Genomic DNA, 23,892 nt, shown 5'->3' with positions numbered 1-23,892 from the left:
GAGGGAAGGGGGCGGTCCTGAGGCCGTGTCATGGCTGCGGCCGTGCCCGGTTCCGTTCCGTTCCTCGCGCTGCGGTAGGGCCCTTTGGGCCTTGCACGGCGGTGCTGGTGCCCTATAGCATTCCGGTAACGGCCGCTCCGCAGGCGGGAGGCAGCCCCTCAGAAGCTGTGTGAGGAGCAGCGCGGCCCGCAGGGAGGGTTGGAGGTGGCGGAGGACATCAGGAAGGTCATTGCGTGTGAGAGGATAGAGTGGGGGCAAGGGGGCCGTGAGCGGCTCCCGCAAGCAGCAGCGGGCAGCAGCAGGGGATGGGAGGCACACACACAGGGGCAGTGGGTGGTCCGCAGCCCTTCCACACACAGCTTAAAAGCCGCATTTGTCAGCGGCAAATAAGCACCAAGAAGGCGGCAAAGAGGCAGAGAGAGGGCCCTGCAGAAAGCAATGGGGAGACCTCAGTGAAACAGCTCCTCAGCTCTCCCACCCGCGGTGCTGTGATCCCAACCCAGGTGAAGAATAAGGGTGCTGGGGTCTGGTGTCCATATCCCAGCCCCATGGCAGGGCAAGGGGCTGGAGAGCCGCTGGCCGCGGGTGGAGGAGACAGAGCGGAGAGGAGGGTTAGGTGCTGAAGCAATGTCTGTTAGTTACAGCTCGGTACAGTTACCATCAATGCAAAAGGTGAAGTCACTTTCATTGCATCACTTCTCAGACATGGATGACAGAGCATGTGGTTTGGCATAGTCAGTTTTCGGCTAGCTAGAAATGAATTGCACAATATTTAAACCTGATTAAGTACATAATAGGCTCAGCAAAGGATTACTTTTCTCCTTAGGTTTTACATGTATACACACACACACGGACAGGCAATTTATTGTTAGCTGCAGTTTAGTCTTATCAGGAGACGACTGTCCACTGCAGAATGACTGAAGTGACATCCTGAAGAAGGGAGCTCAGCTTGGGATTCAGTTTGGGCTGCTTTCCTAGGACTTGGAGAGAAATTTGGCATATTTAAAGTGCATTTAGAGTCTGAAAAGCATCTCTGAGAAGGAGCTTTCCCTGCTCCTGCTCCGGCAGCATCCATCAGCTCCCACTGACAGCCCAGGAGGTGTTGGTCTGAGCTCAGCTGCCTCTGCTGAGGCGCCACATCATTATTTAAAGCCCAAACTAACCCCTACCTGGGCATGGATTGGGGGCTGACATGAGCAGGGATTTCCACACCAGAAGCTCAAGTGAGCAGGAATCCTCCTCCAGCAGCCTGGAGGTTTCCTTACGCTCCTGCACACCTCAACAGCTAACAGGGACAAATTGGCCTCGCTATTTACACAGTACACAGGTTGTATGTGCTTGATGTGACCCAGAGCCTCCCCCAGGAACAGCTCCTCTGAGAAACACAGCCCGTTCTATAGCTGCTTTTCAAGAAGCCTTTACAAACCAGCCTCAGGATGCAGAATCCGGAATGGAAAGGTTGTATCCCACAAGGAAAAACCTGTCCTCACTCCCCAGCACATGCACACACACGCAGCACACCGGGGCTCCTGCCCATGGACACACACAAATACTGGATGGAAGCTACTCATTTACACCACCATACACAGAGAGAAGTTGTAGGTCCTGAGCCAGGGTGTAGGGTAGGAATCTCTCGGCTTCCAGCATATCAACAGCAGGATGGAGGGGTTCTTTTTTGCCTTATCCCCTCTTTTTCTTGGTTAATACTAACCCAGCCAGCCACCTCCTGGTTAAAAAGCAAGGGAAAAAGGTGAATTCCCGGGATGGCTTGTCCTTGCTGAGACAGTGGTGAGTGGCTGGGTGCTACCAACTCAAAGAGAAAACTCACACACATCAGAAACCTGTGGCTCAGGGCTTATTCCAAGAGGGAAAATGGGTGCTGGTTGCTATTTGTATCTTTCCCTTTTGGGAGTGGGGGCTTTTGGCTGATGGAGTTCTAACATACACCTATCACCACAGGAATTAAAAACCACCACCATACACTAGTTCACAGGAAAAAAGAAGACACGTGAACCTACATGTGACTACCACACACACACCAAGAGCCCTGCAGGTCAGCTCACAGCCTCTTCAAAATGAAAGGGAAAGGAGAAAAGAAAAGCTCCAGACAGTAACAGGGAGGAAAAAGAAGAAGAAAACAAATCCCAAATGATCTCGTTACAAAGAACAGGAAAAGAACCGTTATGGTACACTCCAGCTTTCTGGAATAGCTGCAGAAATCCAGCTCAGCCTTCCTCCTCCTCCCTTTCTCCCCAATATCTGGTGCCTGAGGACAGAGTCCTGCTGCTCACATCTCGTTGGAGTAGGTGTAGTTGGGGGTGGCCGAGTACTGTGTCTCGTGCTGCATCATGGCCCCCTGTGCTGCGCCCATGGCCGCGTTCTGCGCTGCCTGCTGCACGTGGGGGTTCTTCCAAGCCCCCGTGGTCCACTCCTCCTGGGCTTTGCTGAAGCTTCCACCGCTCCCCCGGTAGAACTTATGCACCTGGGAAGAGAGAATCCAGAGGGATTGAGGGACTGCAGCTCACCCCGACCTGCCAGGGGGAAGCAGCAAGGGAGCCCTGATGCACTGCAGCACCTCCGTACCATAGTGAGGGCGATGAAGGAGAAGACAGCCATCCCTGTGAACAGCACAGTGGGGATGAGCATCACCACAGCTGAGCCCACGTTGGTCCCGAAGAAGGAAATCGCTGCAATCCAGCCACTGCAAGGAGAGCAAAACAACTGGAATGCTCAGCAATGTGGGCCTCCCCCGCTGCCAGCATCCCCTCCCTTGCTCCTCACAGCACCCACCCAAGAAGCCATTTGGGCACCAAGGGTGCTAAAAACACACTGTGAGGACACAGCACCAGTGCAATGGTGATTTATAGAGTCCCAGACTGGTTTGGGTTGGAAAGGACCTTAAAGCTCACCCAGCTCCAACCCCTGCCACAGGCAGGGACACCTTCCACTGGAGCAGCTTGCTCCAAGCCCTGTGTCCAACCTGGCCTTGAACACTGCCAGGGATGGGGCAGCCACAGCTTCTCTGGGCACCCTGTGCCAGCGCCTCAGCACCCTCCCAGGGAAGAGCTTCTGCCTAAGAGCTCATCTCAGTCTCCCCTGTTCTGGCAGGTTCAAGCCATTCCCCTCGGCCTGCCCTTGTCCCAAGCCCCTCTCCAGGTTTCCTGTAGCCCCTTTTAGGTACTGAAAGACTGTTATAACATCTCCTCTCCTTGCACCCAACGCAAGAGCAGCACCTTCCTTACCAGACACCCCAGCCAGGAATTCCCACTGCCTGGATAATGCTGATCACCAGCTGGGCCATGAAGGTGAAGAAGAAGGCCATGAAGCTGAAGGAACTGTCTGTCCTGCAAGAGAAGGCTCAGTCACTCCCTCCACCTCCATCCCTGCTGCACCACAAGGGAAGGGAGATGCTCCCACGTCTCAGACCCTTTAGGCACAGAAGGTGCTGTGGTTTAGCGAGAGGGTGGTGAGAATCAGAGCACCAGGGCACAGCTAAAGACAAGGGAGAAATTGAGAGAGGCTGAAGGAACACTTGGGAAAGCCACAGGGCATCCAACCCTCCCCATGGCTCAGCCAACTCTGCACATCAGGCCACTGGGCATCCGTGTTCGGACACAGCTCTCTGCTCACACCAGCCTCACTCATCCCATATGGGGAATGAATACACCCCCAGCTCCTAGATCTGGGAATACTGCACTGGGGATCAATCTCAGCAGTGGGATAATCAATACAAGCACCTTGAAGACTTGTGGAAAGCTATAAAAGAAGCCTCAAGGACAGGAGGGGAGGGCAAGCTGGCACCCAACTGCCTCCTCACCACTCCCCCAGCACTTGGTGGTGGCACACAAAAGGTGTCTTTATATTGCATGGCCTCAGGGCATCCCAAACACCCTCGCTTTGAAGGTTAGAAAGTAAAGCTAAAGGGCTGGACAGAAAGAGCAGTAATACCCCCAGATCTTCAGGCAGTGCCCCAAGCTAAGCACTAACCAGTTGGGAAGGGAAACAAACCCAAAAGCCCATGAGAAGCCAGGCTGAGGAGTGAGCACTTACTTGAAAGCTTTGTAAATAGGTCTAAACCAGCAGACATAGGAGCAGGGCGTAAAGAGAATGAGCCAGAGAATTGCCAGTCCAAAATTAACAGCTCCACCGCCTCCAATGAGCCATGCGAGGCAGCCAACGAGATTCACTGCCAAGGTGATGCTGTTCACTGCAAACACACACACACACACAGAGGGAGCAGAGGAGCACGGACACAAGGATGTCAGTGAGACCTCAGGGATGCCCACGTGGGGCTGACCTCCAATCCTGGATAGATTACATTTAAATCAGGTTGCCCGAGTGCAGGAAGGGTCCCCAGGCAGGATCCCAGCAGGGGAAAACATATTGCTTAGAACTGGGATGCGTTAAGCAGGTCCAGGGCTCATGGGGCTCTTTGGGAAGAGCCACAGCCTCCCGCTGCCTGCAATCTGGGGCACGTTTTCCCCACCAAGAGGAAGCAGGAGGAGCCCAGCGCAGCTCCTTCCCTGCCTCCAGCTACAGTTTTCCTTGTGGAATCGCTGCCTGAGCTGCAGCCCGCAGGAGCCGATGCCCTGAGCTGCCTGTGCCCGCCTCGGCAGGTCAGGAGGCAGCCCTGCCCGGGCTGGAGGCGGCACAAGGGCCGGCACTGTGCAGCCCAGCCGGGCGGACACAGCACAAAGCAGGAGCCTCAGCTGCATCCTGACGCCTCGGGCTCTTGAGAATGATTCATTATTTGGAGGAGCACGAAACCCCTCCCACTGCTGCCCACAAGAGAGCTGCAGCTGCAGGAGAGGCAGCGGGGCACTCGCTGCTCCCTGAGCACCCCGAGGGGCCTTTCAGCCTCTGCTGGGTGCCTGTGGGCGCCTGACAGAGCAAGAACGGACAGATTAGGCTGGGGAGGGAGCTGGACAGCCCCGAGACCACTTCCCCAGGGAGGCACAACTTCTTTAGCCTCCCTTTGCATAGAAGGGCTGCACAAACTGACAGGGGAGTTATCCCAGGGGCATGTTCCTGATGGGATGTGGCCCCCAAAAGCTGGAGCAAGGTACAGCCCTGGGAGTGCTGTATCAGAGGCAGAAAAGCCCAACCCCTCCAGTGCCAGCTCAGCTCCCCACAACCTGCCTGCAAAGCACATGGCACTCCCTGGGCATCCCAGCTTCCAAAGTTCAGGGGGAACGCCTGCTTAAGGAACTAAGTTCTTAAAAGGAATAGAAGGACAGTGCCAGCTTGCCCTGAGCAGCGCACACACTTTTCCACACATGGTGGGGTGTGATCTGTCCCTCCATGGCTCTTCTCCACACTCAGGGTTGATAAAGATGAGAGGTCCAGGGTAGTTTCAGGAGTTGGAAGACAGTGAGAGCTCTGTTAGCACAGCACGGCACACAGAGGCATGCAAGAGGAGCAGGCAAGAACTGGCGTGGGGGAAGTCTCAGGCTCCCATGGTTTGGATATCAAGGTCACCCCAACCGCCCTTGGGCACTGGGCCAGTTCCTCACCTGCACCCTGGAGGCTGGAAGGGCTGAACGCATGGGATGCTGCAGCCCACACAGAATCAGCCAGGTTGGAAAAGCCCTTTAAGCTCATCCAGCCCAACCGTCCCCAGCACTGCCAAGGCCACCCCTAACCCATGGCACTGAGGCCTCGTCTCCACGCTGTGTGAACACTCGCAGGGATGGTGCCTGCAGCCCTGCCCTGGGCAGCCTGTTCCAATGCCTGAGCACCCTCTGGGCAAGGAATTGTTCCTCAGCTCCATCTAAACCTGCCCTGGTGCAGCTTGAGGCCGTTTCCTCTTGTCCCATCCCTTGTTCCTTGGGAGCAGAGCCCAGCCCCTCCTGGCTCCATCCTCCTGTCAGGCACTTGTAGGGAGCCATCAGGTCCCCCCTGAGCCTTCTCTTCTCCAGACTGAACCCCCCAGGTCCCTCAGCCATTCCCCATCTCTCTTGTGCTCCAGGCCCTGCACCAGCTCCATTGCCCTGCTCTGGCCCTGCTCCAGCACCTCAAGGTCTCTCTTGTAGTGAGGGGCCCAGAACTGAACATGAGATTTGAGGTGCAGCCTCACCAGTGCCCAGCACAGGGGGGCAATCCCTGCCCTGGCCCTGCTGCTGCACTGGTGCCAATCCAGGTCAGGATGCTGGGGGCTTCCTGGCTGCCTGGGCACAAGCTGCTCACGTTCAGCTCCATCAATCAGCACCCCCAGCGCCTTTCCCAAGAGCAACTTCCCACCCCCATCAGGTTTTAATGGGACACCCCAAGGCCTGAAGGGGCAGAAGGGCTTCCCCCCAGCCTTGCTCTGCTCTTCCAGCCAGGAGCTGCCTTTGGGGAGGAATGGAAACCACAGACCCTCCCGAGCCCCTCTTGGCCACTCACACATCCAGAGGTAGTAAAGCCGCTTGGCCATGGTGCGGTGCTGCGGTGGGATCTCCGCGTCGAAGTCCTGGTAGAAACATGGCTTCAAGGGGATGAACTTCGGCAGGGGAGGGAAGTTGTTCACTTTCTCTGCAATAGAGTTTCACCGGCATTGGGCACTGCACAGAGCTGAACTAAATCCAGGTTTCCCACTGAGTCTTGTTCAGCCCCAGGAATTGATGTGTTTCATGCAGGAATTAAGGATTTCCCTTCATAATCACCACCCCCAACCATCAGACAGATTTAGCCCTCACTGGCCACGTGGATCCTGCAAGCATGGACACCCACAACACTATCAGGGACTAATGAGGGGATGTGATGTCCAGTAACGCCTCTCTTCAGAGGTGAGGGGCAGCCACACCAGAGCCCCCGTACCTGCCATGCTGGCACACGCTCAGCCTCTCCTTTCCACAGGAAAAGCAGGGGGGAGAAAACCCGGGAGCTTTCCCAAAGCTGCAGGAAAACGAGAGAAAATGAATGATGTGAAGAGCTTCCACCATCCCCCTGCTCCAGAACAGCTTAGGAAGGCGCTTCACTTTGGCAACAGAGACGTGCTATTCCCGCATCCAGGCTGTCTGCTGGCACCTGGATGGCAGCAGAATAAATCCTGGCTCTGGTCTGAGGCTTCACACCGGTTAAGGCAAGAGATTAAGAGAAGATCCAGTGATGTGGGGCAGGGTGCAGGCTTCGCCTCCCACTCCCGACTGACCTACATCCAGCCCGCGGGAGAGGAGTCAGGCTGGATGGCAGGGAAAGGAAGAGCCCCACGAGGCAGCTTGAAACCCTCAATTTCATGACCTGGTCCCCAACCCAATTGATTTATTTATTAATTCCCATGTTTACAAAGCATTCCAGCGCAGGGAACTACCTGGCTCCATAGCAGCACCCATCTCTGCAAGCCCAATTCCAGAAACCAGGCCAGAAGGGAGCAGGGAAAGCAGCTGAAAATACCCTGAGTGGTGATTGTCACTAATGAGTCACTTGAGCGCCGGTTTAGGGATTACTCACAGCATTCGGAACCTGGTGCTGTGCCTTGCAGGTGGAGCTCAGAAAATGAAGCTAAATTAAAGCAAGGATGAAGAGGTTTTCAATCCAAGCCACTCTGCCCATCCCACCTTGTCCTCTTCCAGGCTACATCAGGTGGAGGAACAGCAGCAGGAAACACATTTGTCAAGGGATGGTGCTTGAGGATTGGATCTGGGGGGTCTCTTCTAACTCCGAGCCCTCCAACCATCACAAGGCAAAGCAATCCCACCACGTGCCATCGCCCGACACCCGACGGCAGCCCACGGATGGCTCCAGGAATACGAGTGACGTCTCCCGTGCACGTGTGCCGGGAGCAGGGACACGCTGCTGGGGTGCCCCCGACCCGACTCCGGTCCCGCTGCTCCACAGCTCGGCAAGGACAAGGGGAATCCGCACAATTTAGGGGGGAAATGGCGATTCTGGGGAGCGGCTGTTGCAATATGGGGTTTGCAAGGCTAAAAGGGATGGATTGTGCCATGGAACAAGGAGGAGAAGCCCCGACACCCGCTCCGGGTGCCAGCACTGCACCGGGCGGCCCGGGGGGCTACGGGTTTGGGCTCGGCGCGGATTGGTGCCCGTGTGTTACCCACGGGGGTCGCACGCACGCCCCCACCCCAAAACCAGACGTGGGTCCCCCTCAGCAGCCTGGCTATGGGAGAAGGGCGGCCGCGCTCCCGCTCGGTTCCCGGCCCGCCGGTGGGCTGCAGGCGGGGGATGGGTGCAGGGGAGGGGGGAGGTCGGTCCCGCCGAGGGTCGCAGCCGAGCCCCGGCCCACGGCCCCGGTACTCACCAGTGTGCTCTGACCCTGAGCGTCCCCTCCGGTCCGGTGCCGCGGCGGGTGGCGGCCACCCACCCGCCTGGCGCTGCTCCTGCCGCAGCGGCCGCTGTATCGCGAGAGTACAGCGCCGCCGCTGGCCGGGCTATGGAAGCAGCGCCGAGATCTCGCGAGAGCAGCGGCAGCTGCCTCTGTCCAGGGTCCTGCTGCCGCCGGGCTAACAAAGGGGCGGGGCCATATAGGGTCGGGGTCTCCGTGAGGTTCCTATGGGGCTGGGGTGCAGCAGTCCCTACCTGGGGCACAGCACAGCCTCTATGGGGCACGGGTTTGGTGACCTCCACAAGTGGAGTGCCCGGCTTCAGTGACCGTTTGAGCCCAGAACCCCCCTGTGCTGGGCTGCACCCCCAGAGCGTGAGCAGCAGCTCAGGGAGGGGATCCTGCCCCTCTGCTGTGCTCTGGGCAGACCCCCCCTGCAGCCCTGATCCAGCTCTGGGGCAGCAGCACAAGAGGGACCTGGAGCTGTTGGAGCGAGTGCAGAGGAGGCCATGGAGATGCTGCGAGGGCTGGAGCAGCTCTGCTCTGGAGCCAGGCTGAGAGAGCTGGGCTGGGGCAGCCTGGACAAGAGAAGACTCCTGAAGGGGAGACCTGAGAGCAGCTCCAGTGCCTAAAGGGGCTGCAGGAAACCTGGAGAGGGGCTTGGGACAAGGGGTAATGGGCTTAAACAGGGGAGATTCAGGCTGGATATAAGGGAGAATTTTTTTGCTGTGAGAGTGATGAGGCACTGGCCCAGGTTGCCCGATCCTTTAATCAAGCACAGGGGAGCTGCAGCAGCAAGGCAAAGCACCCACATGTTGCTCGGGTATGTGCACAGGTATGGGGGCAAGCCTGGCCAGAGAAGTAGGTATCCTAATGGGAAAACTCTCTAAGAAAAGCTAGGCACTTTTCCTGAGAGCAGGAAAAAGGATTCCCCTGTCCCAGGCAGGTCAGAAGCCACCATCCCCATCACCCTGTGTTCCCTCCTTGTCTGCCTCTCACCAGGAGCTGCTGCACGTGGTCATTAATTACAAACACAGAATGGTCTGGGTTGGGAAGGACCTTAAGATCTCTTTCTAACCCCTTGATTAGTGGCTTGTACGATGGGCAGAGGAGATGCTGATTTCTCTTGCCATCAGTGCTAAGGTTGGGATGCAGACGAAGGGACTGACTGACCCATACATGGGCTGGGAGGGAGAAAACACCCCTAAAGGGGCCAAAAATCCCAAATCAGCCCGAGGACTCCAAGCAACATGAGGAGGATTCCATGTCCCTTGTCCTCAGTGACCCTGCTAGGAGCACTGCAGAGACCCCTCAGACCTCCTGCACCGGTGCTTGGGACCTTGCCGGTGCGGTGTCATGAAACTGGTTTCATTTGACAACTAAATCCTTCTCGCTTCCCGAGATCCAGCTTTGAGCAACACCATGGAGGGTCAGCGAGGACATCATCCCACCATGGAAAGGTGGGAAGGGCAGGCAAGCAGCCCCAGCTCCTCATACCAGCAAGTCCTGGTCACCAAACCCCCTTGGCAGATGAGTGACATCGCTCCATAGGGATGTAATGAAGGAAACCTGGCAGAAACAGGGAAAACGCCTGTTTCACAGATGGCAAAAGAGAGGGAAGCAGGAAAATCAGCATGCCACAATGGCCCCATACCTGAGGGCCCAGCTGCCCACTCTAAACACCTGCTGGGTCTTCGGCCCCATGGACCCAGCTCCACGCACAGCAGCGGCAGGAGGAGGTTGGTTGTGGCTCCCCATTCTCACCAAGCGCCACTGCTCACCCCGTGTGAGACCTCACGGGGGTGCTCTGGGACTTGGAGAGCTCCCTGCAGGCACCCAGCACCCTGGGCACCCAGCGCTGGCACCAACCCCAGCCCTGCTCCTTGCCCAGTACCAGCTATGGGGTGCCTCCCTCACAGCCAGGACAATAAAACCGCTTTATGCCCCTTACTCCCTGTCTCTCAAGCTTTCTCCCAACTGGATTTGCTCCCTACAAGCCTCAGGTCCACGTTCCCCACTCATTCATTTGGGGATGGCCAGAGACAGAGCTATTCCTTGCCCACCACATCTCCATCTGCCTGCAGGCTTTACAGGAAGAGTTGTGTCCTCCCTTGGGTCCTGGGGGGCACTTGAAGAACCAGGGGGACATCCCAGTGCCCACGCCACATTACTTGAGCAGCTGCTCAGGTTCAGCTGAGAGTCCAGGTCAGCCAGAATCTAGGCAGCTTCAAAGCCAAGCCATGAGATCAATCTGCAGGTGAGGTCCACGGAGCTCAACCCAGACACAAGGATTACTGCATCTCACTTAGAGACCAACTGTAACATAGCTTAGACAAGAGATAAAGCCCCTAGGCTGAGCTTAAATAGAGTTCCTGGGCCATGGGCAGGATGGGAAGGGTGTTCCAGGTGTGTCTGTTCAGGACCATTGGGGTTTATTAACACCCTCAGGGCCCTTATAGCATTATCCTGCCTATTGGTCTATAGCTTTGCAAATGGATTTATCCTATGAAAGGTTTGGCTTCTCCTTTTTAAACTGTCTGCTTACTCAGAATGAGAATTATCTTGAGCTCTATTGCTTTCCCTTTACATTAGGAATAAGGGAGGATCTTCTACTGCCTTGCCTTGCAAGGAGCTGAAGCCACCCCAGGGTGCTTCTGGCACCCTAAGGCAGCTCCTGCTCCCTGGGGTCACATCCTCAGGGTTCTGGTGCTGGGGGGCAGCAGGTCCTAGCCCCTGGTTCAGATGGAGCACCCCAGGGCTGCATCAGCTCAGGCACCAGCCTGCCTCTGGGTGCAATGTGATGAGCAGCAGAGACCTGAGCCGGGCCGATGTGACGCAGAGATGGCCGGTGGCACCCAGACTTTCCTTGTATCGGATGCTCCCACTTTCCGACCCGCTCCCATGCAGGGAGCCTCGGGTGAAAGAAAATATAGAGAGGGCAGGTGAAGGACAAGGGCTTGGGTTACTGCTCCTCTCCAGCTGCTCTGCTCGCCATTAGGAACATGTTTCTGGGTGCTTTTCCCCCCTTGCACAGGCTTGGTTGGGGCTGGTGTTAGCTCTGGCTCCATGCAGCCCTCTCCATCCCATCCCTGTCAGCCTCCATCTCTGGCTTCTCTGCTAGATGGCCCTTCCAAGCTCACACCTCTTGTGGAAAGAGGGTCCTGCAGGGAAGGGGACCCCCAGCCCTGTGGGATGCTCAGAGAGACACTGCAATGGGAAAAGGGAGGAAGAAATAAGTCCCTGGCTCCGCTGTGCCCAGCATGGATGCTCAGGGGGGACAGATGGGCTATAATTGCTTTATTCCTATCTTTCCTTCATTCCTCTTTACCATTTGCCTCATCTCCATTTTAAATTATTCTGCACCCTGCTTCCCAGTGTTTCTTTCCTGGTTCTCCCCATGGCTGGAGCTGTCTGTGCCTTTATCCCCCCTGTCCCTGCTCTCCCCCCTCTCCCACCCTGCTGTTTGCTGCTGCTGAGCTCATTTCAGCTATTCCTTTGCTTGGAACAGCCCATCCACTCTGTTGTCCTCCACCAAACAAGCTGACAGGCTAATGAATGGCTTCAGATGGTAATTAGCAATGGAGTTGCTAATAATGAATTGCATTTACATGTTAGGCGCTGCAGAGGAAAAGCAAGACCCTGCCACCAGTGCCCCTTTGGGGGCTGCAGAAAGGCTTTGCTGTGATTTCACCTCCTCCGCCTCCATTTCCAAGGCTCCACTGAGCAGTTTGTGAAGCAGCAATTAGATGCAAGGGGGGAAGGTGCCCCACACCATGGAAAATGGGCCACGGGAGGCAGGAGCTGGGCCTGGGCCAGGAAAGAAGGGCTGGAGGTTTCATCCAGCACTGGGATCTATCCAGGTCGCCTGATGCTCTTGGTGGCTACAACCCCCTCCTGTGCAAATCCGGTGGGATTTTTCAGCTCCCTGACTTCACACACTCTCTGTGGATGTTGCTGAAATCCTCCTTGGTTGTTTTCCCTGCATCTTTTGAAGGCAGCAATTTCCCAGTATGCTTAATCCATCCCCAGCTGCCCAAGGAAGGAGCCAAGCGCCTGCTGCAGAGATACCATAAAGAGCCATCGAGTGGAAAAGGGGAGAAGTGATGTTGTTTTGTCGGCTAGGAGCAAGGGATTCATGGTGGAAGCACAGCAACTAGGCATGCATCGGGGGGGATGGACTTGAGGGATGCTTCAAACTGGAATCTGGTGCTGGGGTGTCCTGCCTCAGTTTCCCCTCTGTGTTAGCTGGGTCAGGAAGAGATGTTTGGGTTTTCCTCAAACATCCCATCCCGGTGGATGACACACCGGTGCTGCCCCCCATTGCCCACTGGACTCCCATGTAGGGCAGCAGTACCTCAGAAAGATGCTTTGGGGAGCACAGGGACAGCTGCATCCTGCCCTGCCACAGCCCTTGCTGCACTGCCATGGATAGATTGATTTATTTATGTATTTTTTCAAGCCCTGCTCAGAGTGAAAACAATCCAGAGGTCGGTAAGATTTGACTGCAAGGCAATACTCAGTGTGTCTTTCCACTGTGCAATGATCCCCCGGGTCATGGGGCATGCAGGGGACAGGCAGGTGACAGGGGCAGGCAGAGGGGAGCAGGGGCAGCACCTCTGCCCAGGGAGTGGATTAGGAGCAGAAAGGGAAGATCTCCTGGCCTGTGGGAAATATCTCTGGGATGTATCCAGTCAACGGGATGCTGACTCCTCGCTGGGGACATGGATGTGAGAAGGGACAGGGGAAGGAGGGGAGAGAGAAATGCCATCCACCAGAATTTCTCCCAATAGCTTCTCTGATGGCTAATAAGGGTTGAGCTCAGGTTCCAAAGTACTTCCCAAAGTACCTGCTGCATCTCCATGCCATCCCCGGGCACAGCGTGGCCGGGATTTCCCATCCCTCCGGGAATGCTACTGGAGAGAGGGCAGGCAGACAGGCCAGCTGCCCGCAGTGTGCTGACAGTTAGCAGCCAGCCCGTCCTTGAGAGGAGGAAGCGTGGAGAGAAGGGACCAGGTTCTCTTTAAGGGGGCAGGACTCCGGGAGCACCATGAAAGCAAAGACTGAGCTTCTCCCTCTGCCCTTCCTCTTTCCCTGCCTGCTGCTTCCCTGCCTGCATGCTCCCGGGGAGGGACTGGGGTCCCCTTCGCCTTCCCGGGCTCTGTGTGCGGGGCAGGGATGAAAGCAGGAGCTGTGCGCTGGGATGGGAGGCTGAGCAAGGGGAGGAGGAGGCAGAGGAGGGGAGGGCGAGGGGGAGGATCTGCTAATTACACAGAACAGCTCTGGGGGCTCTGCTGAAGTCCAGAATGAAGCAAAGAGCAGCAGAAGCAAGTGCTGCAGTGGGAGCAGAGCAGCATCACCGAGAGCCGGGGCTGGCTTGGAGCAAACGGGGGCACCCAGGGAACCCTGCAGCCCCGTGTCCTCAGGGAACAGCCTCCGGCACGGCCACCGGCTCCTCCGCAGCCAGCCCCGGGCCAGGAGAGTGGAAGGGGCTGGTGGTCCCGGGGGTGCAGGGTTAAACTCGGCCCTGCTGCAGGCTGGGCTGGAGGGCAGCAGAGCCTTGCCATGGTCCCGAGGGGCTAGGAGCCTGAGCAGATCCACCGGGAAGAGGTGACGGATGGCTGCTAAAGGAGGGAGAGCCAAGCCCAGCACCCAGTCCAGGATGGAGAACTTCCGAAAGGTGAGGACATCAGAGGAGGAGAGCCCATTGCCCTTCCCCGACCTGCCGCCCGACGTGGTGGAGATGAAAGTGAAGGAGGGCAGCAAGATCAGGAACCTGATGAACTTCGCCATGGCCCAGATGGAGCTGAAGGGCAGGAGGCAGATCGTCTTCAGCGGCTGCGGCAGGGCTGTCACCAAGACCATCACCTGCGTGGAGATCATGAAGCGGAAGCTGGGAGGGCTGCACCAGGTCACCAAGGTGCGCTACAAAACCCTGCTGGAAGTCTGGGAGAACCAGGACCCGCTGCCCGGCGGCAGGGCACAGAACCTGACTGTCCACAAGAATGTCCCCTCCATCTGCATCCTGCTCTCCCGGGACCCCCTGGATCCCAACCAGACCGGCTACCAGCCCCCGGAGCCCCGGCACGGGATGGAGCCGCAGCTCGGCCAGGCGGGAGAAGACACATCCAGCTCCTCCAGCAAGGGGCTGAAGCGGCCCCTGCCACCTCCCTGCGAGGAGCTGCTCACCAAGAAGCTGCAGGTACAGGTACCCGATGGCCCGAGGGGCTCGGGAGCACAGACCACGCAGCAGACCATCACCACTGAGCACCACCTCCCGCCCCAACCAGCCCCACGCCGGGTAGAGGGTGTGCTGGAGGAGTTTTAGCTGCTTTGTGGTGGACAAAGGCAGTGTGAAAGCCTTGCTTTGGGGTCATCAGCGTGCTGCAGGCTCCCCACAAGGTGTAGCCGCTTGTCCCCACATCTGGGGTGAGGGTTAAAGGGTTAAATGCATCTGCTTTTGGTTATGGACTGAGGGTGTATTGGTGACCCCATAAGGATAATGCCACCCACATCCAGCCGCGTTCCTGCAGTGACTCCCATGGGTGCCGATGCCTTTCATCGCGGGGTGCCTGGGCAGGGGAAGGCGGCTGCACATCCTCACTCCCCGTTGCTATGTCTCAGCCATCAGGAAGATGCTTTGGCCCCAAGCTCACTGGAGTAACACCTTCATCATCGAAACTGCTGCAATTACACCCGCTGAGGAGCTGTCAGGGTTATTGATGCCTGGCTCAGCACCCTGCGGTGCCGCGATTCATCCTGAATGAAGCACTCAAACGAGGAGACGGGACAGGACAGGAAAACAAACCAGCCCTCCTCCTCCTGCCTCTTCTTCCCACATCGAATGTTCAGGTCTTTGCTCTCCCGGAGGTGTCCGCAGGGTCTGGAGCTGGGGTGAAGTGCCCATAGGGAGCTGCAGGCAATGGAAGTGTTCAGTGGGTGCTTGTTGTGGCTGGATGCAGTGGCCAGGACTGGGAGGTGTTGGGGTTGTGGGAAAGCCTTTTGGAGCAATGTTCCTGCCGCTTCCAGGGGTAAAGGGAGGTGTATGGAGAATAAAAGCTCTTTGGAAACAGCTGGAATATGTCTATGGGAAAACATAGGGGATCATCTTGGCTGCTGGCCACGGCATGGATCAGCATAGAGAGGGCTGCTGCCGATCCAGGACAGGAGGATCCCAGCTGAGCCATGGTGGAATGGGATCGGGGCCTCCTGTGTGCTCTGGGAGCAGCCTGGCGCTGCGGGGAGGGCAGGGATGGGGTAGGGATGAATTACATTGGCAGTATGAGCACATCCTTCCGAAACGCCAGCCGGGAGCGATGCTGCTGAGCATCCCCTTTTGTGCAGGGCTTGCTTGGCTGGGAACGCGAATGAAAGGAGATGAGGGGAGTGAGGAGGAAGCAGGGGTCTGTTTTGTTTGGCAATGACCTTGTTATCTCCGTCCGCAGGCCCCCGCTTATCTCCCCTGCTGCAGAGCCATTCCCTTCACCTCTGCCGCTGGGCTGCTGAATGTTAATTTCTATTGTCGTTCTTTGTCGTGGGGCTTTGGTGGGTTCGGGGCTGCTGCGGGCTCCGAGCTCCTCTCCTCGGCGCAGGCACCGCTCAGGTTCACCGCTCTGCCCCACACGCGAGCTGCAGCAGCCGGGCACAGGCTCCCATCCCGCACGTCCTGAAAAACCGGGGTAATGAATTACACCTTCTGGGATGGGAGCCTCAAGCCTGCGGGAGCCGCGGCAGCTCCTCACCTCGCCAGCCAGGGCAGGGAGCAGCAGCAATCACTCACTCACTCATCTCCGTTATTTGTTAATGTGCGAACTCGGTTCGGATCCATTTTACAGGCAGGCAGTTCCAGTCTCGGAGGGGATCCTGTCCTCTTCATTCGCTGCCTGCATGAGTGGTTAACAGGGCCCGTAACCCGAAACGAGAAGCATTTGAACAGCGCGGTGCCAGCTGGCTCCCGGCTCCCGAGGGGCCATGGCGAGGAGCTGAGCCGCAGAGCCAGGCTCAGCCCCGGGAGCCCCATGAACTGCCTCTGGGGCGATGCTGAGCCCAGTAGTGACGGCAACACGGGCGGTGGAGGCCGAGGGCAGCCAGGGGCTAAGTCTGGGGGACAATGAGGTGACAGCAGAAGCCTTATGGAGCCGATGGGACCACCCAGAGCCGCGCTGCGTCCCATCTTCCCCTCACAGCGAGCCCATCTTCCCTGTGGCAGCAGAGCGGCCTGCAGCCACCACCGTCACGGGCTGGGTGACCGGGGCCGGTGTTACCACACGAACAGCCCCAAACACTTCGCTTCCCGTATGGAAACATCCTCCCCTCCCGTCCCCACACACCACAAAATGGCGGCAGGCACCGCCCTCCGCTCCGCCCCTGCGGCTTCCCCCCCGTCACGCGCGCGGCGCGGCGTGTCCCCGCCGAGCCACCATAGCCACCGCCTCCGTCCTATCCCGCCCGCCCGCGCTCCGGTGCCCGGTGTAGGAGCGAGCGGCGCCCGGTGCTGCCTCCCCGCCGCCATGCAGGCTGCCGCCGCGCTCCTCCGCCGCTGTGCCGTCTCCGGCCTCCGCGCTGCCGTCCGCAGGCCCGTCGGCCCCGCAGGTGAGCGGCCGCCCGCTTGCTTCACACCTTCCCCCACCTCAGCACCCCGCCCGCCCGGCGGCCCCGGCCCCGCACCCCGCCGCGGTTCCCCTCCCGGTCCCCGGGTGGCGCCGTGTCCTTGCGGTGACCCGCCGTTGTCACCCGAGGACAGGCCGCGCCTGCGGCCTAGTGCGCGCCGCCCCTCCGGGCCCGGCGCTGCCCCGCTGCCGCCGCCCCCGGTAAGCACCCCCCGTCGGTACCGGCCTCACCGCCACGGAGCGGGCACCGGGCCCCTGCCCGGGAGCTGTAGCGAGGGCGGCGGCGGCACTTTCTCGGGCCTCTCCTGAAGGTGACATTGACGGAGGTCGGCGGTGACCTCCGCATCCGGGGCCGGCACCGAGCTCCCCAGGGCCCCGGGGACCGGCGCTGCGCCGGGCCTGCTCCGGCTCCCTCCCGCTGCCCTCATCAACACCCCAGCAACAGTCGGAAGGGGAGGAAGAGAGGCAGCGAGGCCTCGGTGCTGATGGAGAAAGAGGAGCTGGACACCGGGGCTAAGGGGAGACAGTGCCCGTGCCCCGCAGTTAGCAGCTGGTTAACGGGCACGGATCGGGGTTGAAGCTCGGCGGTGTGTGGGAGTTCAGCCCTTGCCGTAGGGGCCATATTGCTGCCTGGCTTTAAAGTGGAGAGGGATAACTGGTGGTTGTGGTGTTCGTGTGCTGGGGTTTCTTTGACACGTCTTTAAACCCCTGTTTTAACTAAAACCCCATTAAATTCCCGTGCCTGCCGCCCCTCTGTGCTCCTGCAGGTCCGTGCCCTCCCTTCTCCGCACCTTTGCTAACACGGAGCAGGTTCTGAGTTCTTATTTCCCGAGGTCTTGTATTACAAAGGCCTCACTTGACACTGCTGCCTTTTTCCAGGGAATTCATGTAAATGAGCGCTCCTCTGGTTGAGTGCTTTAATGCCGAGCTCATTCCCAGGGAAAGCTGCCGAATTCTGGCGCTGGGGGAAGCTCTCAAGTGTGGTTTCAGGTGATTTTAGGCTTCTGGTGCTCTCGAAGCCAGTGGAGTTCTCTCACAAGCACACCTCTGGAGACACGGCTTGCCCTTGGCTTCCTCCCCGAGGTGGGAATCTCAGTGTGGATGGGTTGGCATGGTGTGAGTTCCATCTGTGTGTGACCGTGACCTTGAGGGACCCCAGGGAAGTGTGAGGCTCCAGCTGGCTCCTGCCTCAGCTTTGCCAGGGAGGATCACAGGACCCGGCCTCCTCGATGTAGATGTGAGTGTTAATATGGGAGATAAACCAGGGAAGGGTTGGAAAACACATCCTGGCAATCCATAATCCATGTTCTTGTAGCCTGTTGAGTTTTCCTTCAGCATCCTTTTAGCCTAATCAAGTTGTTCCTGTATTTAAGACTAAAGGGAATGGTTTTGTTGAGCTCCGTGGAAGGAGGTTTTAAGGTTTTGACTTCCAGATGGCATTTGAGAATGTGACTTTGGGCTCTTCTCAAACTAGATGTGCTGTTTCCCTTCAGGATTTGCTTTTGTGATTAGGAAAGAAAGTGTTTCCGCTCAGCCAGCACTTGAGCATGTACATAGGAGCTCTGTTGCTCTGAGCTCTGCTGGGCATGTGCTTTATTGGAGAAAGCAGGGTCAAGGAGTAAGGTAATAATTCTGGCTTGGCCTGAATTTGCCTTTCCCTTACCTAGTGATGGAGAGAAACCAGATGCAGTGTGGTTTATCTCCCCATTTCCCTGGCTTAGGAAGCACTGCAGAAACCAGAACCACAGCTGACACATTGACCCACATGGAAATCTGTGTTGTGTGCTGGCTGGGAGGTCACTTCAGGAGACTAAAGATACTCCTTGAGCTTCCTTCCATTGTACTTCACCTGGAGCCAGGCTGCTGGTTCGCAGTGTGCCTGTTCCCTGCACTACTCAAAGCAGAAGAGTACAAACCAGCAGCTTGGTCTGGGGCTTCTTGCCATGAATACAGCTTTGTAGCTGGGCAGCATGAGGGGTTCAGGCAAGGATGAGAAAGGAGAAGTGCCCGATCAGCTCTGCCTTCCTCTGAAGCAGAGCTCCACGCTGGCAAGGTCATATCTAGTGTGTGACCTCTCTGCAAACATTGATGGGGTGGAATTACCGGGAGGGAAGGAAGCGTCTCCAGCCAGGAGCTTGCAGGGAATGACCATGCTGCAGGTGCAGCTGCCCGTGCCCCACGTTTAGTTCCTATGGGGAAACTGTTCCAACCTTTGTGGGTTAAAAAAAGGCAAAACTCCTCCCCCAAAAGGGGTATTTTGGTGAAGAGCAGTGTTGAGAGAGGAAACGAGTTCAGAATCGTATCAAAGGCATTTGTCCATTGGAGTATGATCCACTTCTGTGCTTTGTGAATTATCAAATACGAATGCCGTTACAGCCATGGGAGTTTTATCTTGCACAGGCATGGACAGCAGTGACTTTTGTCTTCCTTCAGCCCCTCAGTAGCCTGTTGGAAGGAATAGCTCTGGTCCCTTTGCTTGAGAGCTGTTACATTTGGGCCCATGTCGTTTTGTGCTAGAACCTCTTTAAAACAAGCCCTCATCAGCTCTGAACTCGTCCTGGAATCAAAAGCTGCAGAGGTTCATTGCTATTGAGTCATCCCTCAACCAGCCTGGTTGGGAAACCCATCGGTTGCTTGGGAAATCTGCTTTCCTTGGATTACAGACTCAGTTGTGGAGCAGTGCCAGGAGCAGGAGGAATAAGGCAGTGTGTTGTCTGAAGTGGGTAGCGGTGTAACTAATAGGGTGTAGGGATTTAGTTCTGAAGGAATGCCACTGACAAACTCACTGTGGACATGTCCTGATGCTTTGAGAAGGGTCAAAGAGGGGAACAGAACAATTTTGCTGATGGAGTACCTGTGTGAGATGTTTCTTTGGCTTCCTTGGTTCTGGGAAGAGGGAGAATCCCTGTGTCCTGCAGAAACAGGGCTCCCAGGAAACTCCTCTGAAGCACTAGTTATACTGAAGGGTTTTTCTCTGGTGTTTCCCCTCATTAAATAGTCCTGCTCTAACCAAAGGGTTTGAGAACACTTTGAGGGCCTGATATAGATCAGAAAACACACACTTTGCCACCAATCAAACCACCAATACTGAGCAAGCTGTATCCATCCAGTGCATATCCCAGACTGATCCAGACTGACTGTAGTGAGTGAAACACCTCTTTCTATGGCTTTTGATGTCCTGGTCAGGGCTAAAGTGCAGTTCCTTTCTGTTTGCTCCATGTCTCCTCATCTCTGTCTGCCTCCAGCTGTGCTGCACGCCCGCTGCTACTCCCATGGGTCACAAGAGTCAGATGAAGAGTTTGATGCTCGCTGGGTGACCTATTTCAACAAGCCAGATATTGATGCCTGGGAGCTCAGGAAAGGTGAGTTGAGTGGAAAGGAGAGAGTAACCGCAGAGTAAATACAATAGTTCAGTGGCCAGGAATAACAAACGGATTTGACTTTGCTGCTGGAAAGCAGGAAGAGTGAAAACTGGGGTTAGATGCAGGAGAGCAATCCTGTACATACCCTTATGTGCTTGTGCTGTTTGCTCTGAGCCTGTTGTATTGGGCAATGGCACGTTACCTGCTCACACGAGCAGGTTGCAAGGGTGCAGAATGAGGGGTATGACACAGTGAGAGTCAGGCTTTGGAAGCTTTAGTGCCCCAGAACACACATTTCAGCTCCTGGGTGGGAGAGAGAGAAATGTTTGCTCTGAGGAAAGTTCATCTGAGCTCAGTTGTTACCCAGAGCATAACCACACTCGTTTGAATTTGGCCTTTGAGCTAATGGCTTGGCTGTAACTCCTGCAGACTGGTGTCTACTACCCCAATTAGGGCTTAAAAATGTGTTTGCATAACAGCCAGAGGGATCATTCCAGCATCACCAGCATGAGGTATGGGCTGTCTTCCCTTGGAGGGGAAGAGCCAGCAGCTTGAATTCTAGTTTTCATTACACCTGTAGGAATGAAGTCATCTGGCATTCCTTAATGATTCCATAAGTGCTGTGGTGCAGACTCTGACTCCTGTGGGGAGCATGGATGAAACTGGCTCACCGGGATTTCTTGAGTACAACTTAAAATCTACAGTAGTAGAGTTAGGGAGAAGAGCAAAAGAAAACCCTGGGTTGTTTGTGTGTCCCCTCAATAGCAGTGAAAAGTCTCATCAGCTCCTAATGGTGGTGAGACTTAATCCCGTCGTGAGGTGGAGCACAATAAGCTCAGTGGGTTCCTTCTGATAGCATGAGGAGCTGATGTCAAGTCCCTCTTGGTGTTTCACAGGCATCAACACGCTTGTGGGGTATGACCTGGTTCCGGAACCAAAGATCATCGACGCAGCTCTGAGGGCATGCAGACGGTTAAATGACTTTGCCACCGCTGTCCGCATCTTAGAAGTGGTAAAGGTGAGTGGAATGGCAGCTCCGGGCTCGCTGCTGTGCCCTCCGTGCCCAGAGCACAGCGTTTGCCTTGGTGTGCTCTTAGTGGCACCAAGGAAAAGCACTAATTCCCATTGGCAGAGTCCATAGCTTCCATGTGAGCATGTGCTTGGTGCCTTGGATAAGTTTTGAGAGCACTCAGCAGCACAGCTGCAGGTAGGATGCTCTTAGGGTGGTATTTTCCTTTTCTGCTGCTGCCTCTGGTGGGAAAGGCAAAGGATTTTCCTTCCTTTTAATTTTAAAATAAGCATTAGCAGGAACCCCTTAGGCAGAGGCAGTTTGCCAGCTTCTGAAAGGGCTGAACACTGAGCTGCACAGCCTTGAAACCCAGCAGAAACCAGCACCTTGAAACCTGAGTCCAGCCCTCACTTAGCAGGGAGTTAAAGTGGGTGAGCATGGAGGCAGGAGTCCTGTTTCAGTTCTGGAAGCCAGCACTGCTCTTCCAGCTGCCTTTTTGTCCCAGGGACTTACGTACACTTGCTGCAGACTGTGCTCCGCAGTCATTTGCCTCTGTCCTTGCTGTTGCTGCTCTCTGCATTCTTCTGTAGAACTGAAACTCTCTCCTTGTTTTTAGAGGCTGATGGAAGAATCTTCATGTGTTTTCCTTAGCTCTTTTTTTTTTTTTTTGCCCCTTTGTCCCCACCATCTAAGGGACAACGCAGTTGATCACAGCTTGGGAACAGTAACATACTCTTACCCAAGGGGTGCTGGTTTTTCCCTGATTTCCAAGTAAATTGCATTGTTTTTCCTAGGCAGAGCTGGGCTGTGATCTCCTGCCCTCATGAGTCCACCCATCTGGATTGCAAACCTGTACAACAGCTTGCTGTGGAAATAACGCCATTCATTTTCCTTTAGGACAAGGCAGGACCTCACAAGGAAATCTATCCTTACGTTATCCAGGAGCTTAGACCAACTTTGAGTGAATTGGGAATCTCCACTCCAGAGGAACTGGGCCTGGACAAAGCATAAATGTTACTGGTAAGGGATGCTGCTGCTTCTGCTAATCTTGGTGTGGGACTCGGGTACCCCAAAATTCTCCTGGCAAGGACAGAGGCCCCTTCCTTGCCTTCACAGGGCCGTGTGTAGTGTGAGTCTCCAAATATCTCTGTATCTGCATGTCTCCTGGAAAAGATGCTAACACTTCTAAAAGGAGGCTTGGCTTGGGAAGGGATGGAGTGGTTGCCACCATCCCCAGCAGTGTCTAGGTAGTTGCTAAGACAGTGGGTATTGCAGCATGTTGACTGCTCAGCAGCTTGACCCCAGAAGTGTGTTTTAGGAAATGGCAGGCTCGTTTCCATTGGGAATGCACAAATGTGCACATTATCATCGCAATCTTGTCCATTTAGAAAAATGGGAGACCCTGGTTATAGCTTATGCTGGAAAATGAGCCTCACTGATGGTGGTCACCCAATATGTGAAGGGGGCTACAAGGATGCTGGAGGGGGACTCTTCATCAGGGACTGTCGTGATAGGACAAGGGGGGCTGGGTTAAAACTGAAACAGGGGAAGTTCAGGTTAGATCTAAGGCAGAAATTTCTTACTGTGAGGGTGCTGAGGCGCTGGCACAGGGTGCCCAGTGAAGCTGTGGCTGCCCCATTCCTGGCAGTGTTCAAGGCCAGGTTGGACATGCTCCAGTGTGAGGTGTCCCTGCCTGTGGCAGGGGACTGTGACTGGATGATCTTAAGGTCCTTTCTAACCCTGACCATTCCATGATTCTATCAGTTTCTTCATGTTACACTTAAAATAGCATCTTTTCTGTAATTAAACACTACTTTGGAGGGCTCCTTGCTTACAGAATAAGCGGATCAGCTGGAGCATGGCCAGAGCTTCACTGAATATCCTCTATTTCAGGAGTGGTATGGGATGAAACGGCCTTGAGTCCTGGGAAACCACTTATTTTACTGTCTTTTTAGAGCTTCTGAGTACTTGCTAAACTTGAGAACAGCCATAGAAGACATTTAGCTCCCCAGCCTCTTAGATGAGCTCCCATGAGCCCCCTGTGACACATGGTGGAGGTCCTGAGCTGCTGCTTTAATGCCTTTTGTGTTCTTTTCCGTTGCAGGTGCATTACCCCAGCATTTCACTGGTGCCACCTGATTGTACACAGCCGCCTGCAGGCACAAGTGTTAAAATCCTCTTACTTCAGATAACTTCCTTTATTGAGTCACAATGTACGTGAGGCGGAGTTGGACCTAATAAAGGAAAACCTGGTTTGACTGACATGGTGGCATTGGCTCCTGTGGTTGTTCTGGGGGGGGGGTTATGGGGAAAAGGAGGAAATAAAGGGCAAAACACCCTCCCAGGAGTGAATAAAGCCTTGTTTGCTTGCAGTGCCCATGGCACTTCCTCCGTGGGGAAGGGCACAGGGACCCTGCTGTACCCACAGCTTTATGGAGGAGAACAAGGGCTCACAGACCCCCCTGCCTTTGGAGAAGCCGTGTCCCTGCCGGAAGCTCTCTGCGCGGTGGGAGACTCCCATTTGCATCCCTGTGCCCTCTGCAGGGCTGGGAATCGCTCCCACTGTGGATATTGCTTTGCAAAGCCCGTTTCCTACCGCAGTTCTGGTGCAGACGGGGGGGGTGGGGCAAACAAAAGGGGGGAAAGGAAATTTCG

General features: G+C 56.0%; 3 protein-coding genes across 3 annotated transcripts; 2 read left to right on the top strand and 1 right to left on the bottom strand.

Moving 5' to 3' along the window:
• Window positions 1–620: 620 nt before the first annotated feature.
• On the bottom strand, window positions 621–8,336 carry SCAMP5 (secretory carrier membrane protein 5). The gene is made up of 7 exons (XM_005145768.4): window positions 8,240–8,336; window positions 6,799–6,876; window positions 6,385–6,513; window positions 4,051–4,207; window positions 3,243–3,344; window positions 2,584–2,701; window positions 621–2,482 (listed from the first exon to the last, which is right to left on the bottom strand). The coding sequence occupies exons 2-7, from the start codon at window positions 6,803–6,805 to the stop codon at window positions 2,288–2,290; spliced, it is 708 nt and encodes a 235-aa protein (XP_005145825.2). The 5' UTR covers window positions 6,806–6,876; window positions 8,240–8,336; the 3' UTR covers window positions 621–2,287.
• A 5,188-nt stretch (window positions 8,337–13,524) lies between these two features.
• On the top strand, window positions 13,525–15,292 carry RPP25 (ribonuclease P and MRP subunit p25). Its single transcript, XM_005145769.3, has one exon. The coding sequence runs from the start codon at window positions 13,875–13,877 to the stop codon at window positions 14,583–14,585; it is 711 nt and encodes a 236-aa protein (XP_005145826.2). The 5' UTR covers window positions 13,525–13,874; the 3' UTR covers window positions 14,586–15,292.
• Window positions 15,293–16,661: 1,369 nt separating this feature from the next.
• On the top strand, window positions 16,662–23,501 carry COX5A (cytochrome c oxidase subunit 5A). The gene is made up of 5 exons (XM_034066483.1): window positions 16,662–16,849; window positions 20,112–20,228; window positions 21,125–21,246; window positions 22,135–22,257; window positions 23,342–23,501. The coding sequence occupies exons 1-4, from the start codon at window positions 16,768–16,770 to the stop codon at window positions 22,246–22,248; spliced, it is 435 nt and encodes a 144-aa protein (XP_033922374.1). The 5' UTR covers window positions 16,662–16,767; the 3' UTR covers window positions 22,249–22,257; window positions 23,342–23,501.
• The last annotated feature ends 391 nt before the right edge of the window (window positions 23,502–23,892 follow it).

Source organism: Melopsittacus undulatus, chromosome 9, assembly GCF_012275295.1.
Source record: "Melopsittacus undulatus isolate bMelUnd1 chromosome 9, bMelUnd1.mat.Z, whole genome shotgun sequence".
NCBI lineage: Eukaryota > Metazoa > Chordata > Aves > Psittaciformes > Psittaculidae > Melopsittacus > Melopsittacus undulatus.
The sequence above is the reverse complement of the archived record's forward strand: the minus strand, read 5'-3'. Positions and strand labels throughout refer to the sequence as shown.

What these genes read in the sequence shown, in the direction of transcription:
- COX5A (XM_034066483.1), top strand. Translation starts at nt 16,768, where the DNA reads ATGCAGGCTGCCGCCGCGCTCCTCCGCCGCTGTGCCGTCTCCGGCCTC. An exon ending in CAGGCCCGTCGGCCCCGCAG is followed by an intron (nt 16,850 to 20,111) that starts GTGAGCGGCCGC and finishes GTCTGCCTCCAG; the next exon opens with CTGTGCTGCACGCCCGCTGC. An exon ending in GCATCTTAGAAGTGGTAAAG is followed by an intron (nt 21,247 to 22,134) that starts GTGAGTGGAATG and finishes ATTTTCCTTTAG; the next exon opens with GACAAGGCAGGACCTCACAA.
- RPP25 (XM_005145769.3), top strand. Translation starts at nt 13,875, where the DNA reads ATGGCTGCTAAAGGAGGGAGAGCCAAGCCCAGCACCCAGTCCAGGATG.
- SCAMP5 (XM_005145768.4), bottom strand. An exon ending in ATTCCTGGCTGGGGTGTCTG is followed by an intron (nt 2,702 to 3,242) that starts GTAAGGAAGGTG and finishes CTCTCCTTGCAG; the next exon opens with TGGCTGGATTGCAGCGATTT. An exon ending in CCTTCATCGCCCTCACTATG is followed by an intron (nt 2,483 to 2,583) that starts GTACGGAGGTGC and finishes CTCTCTTCCCAG; the next exon opens with GTGCATAAGTTCTACCGGGG.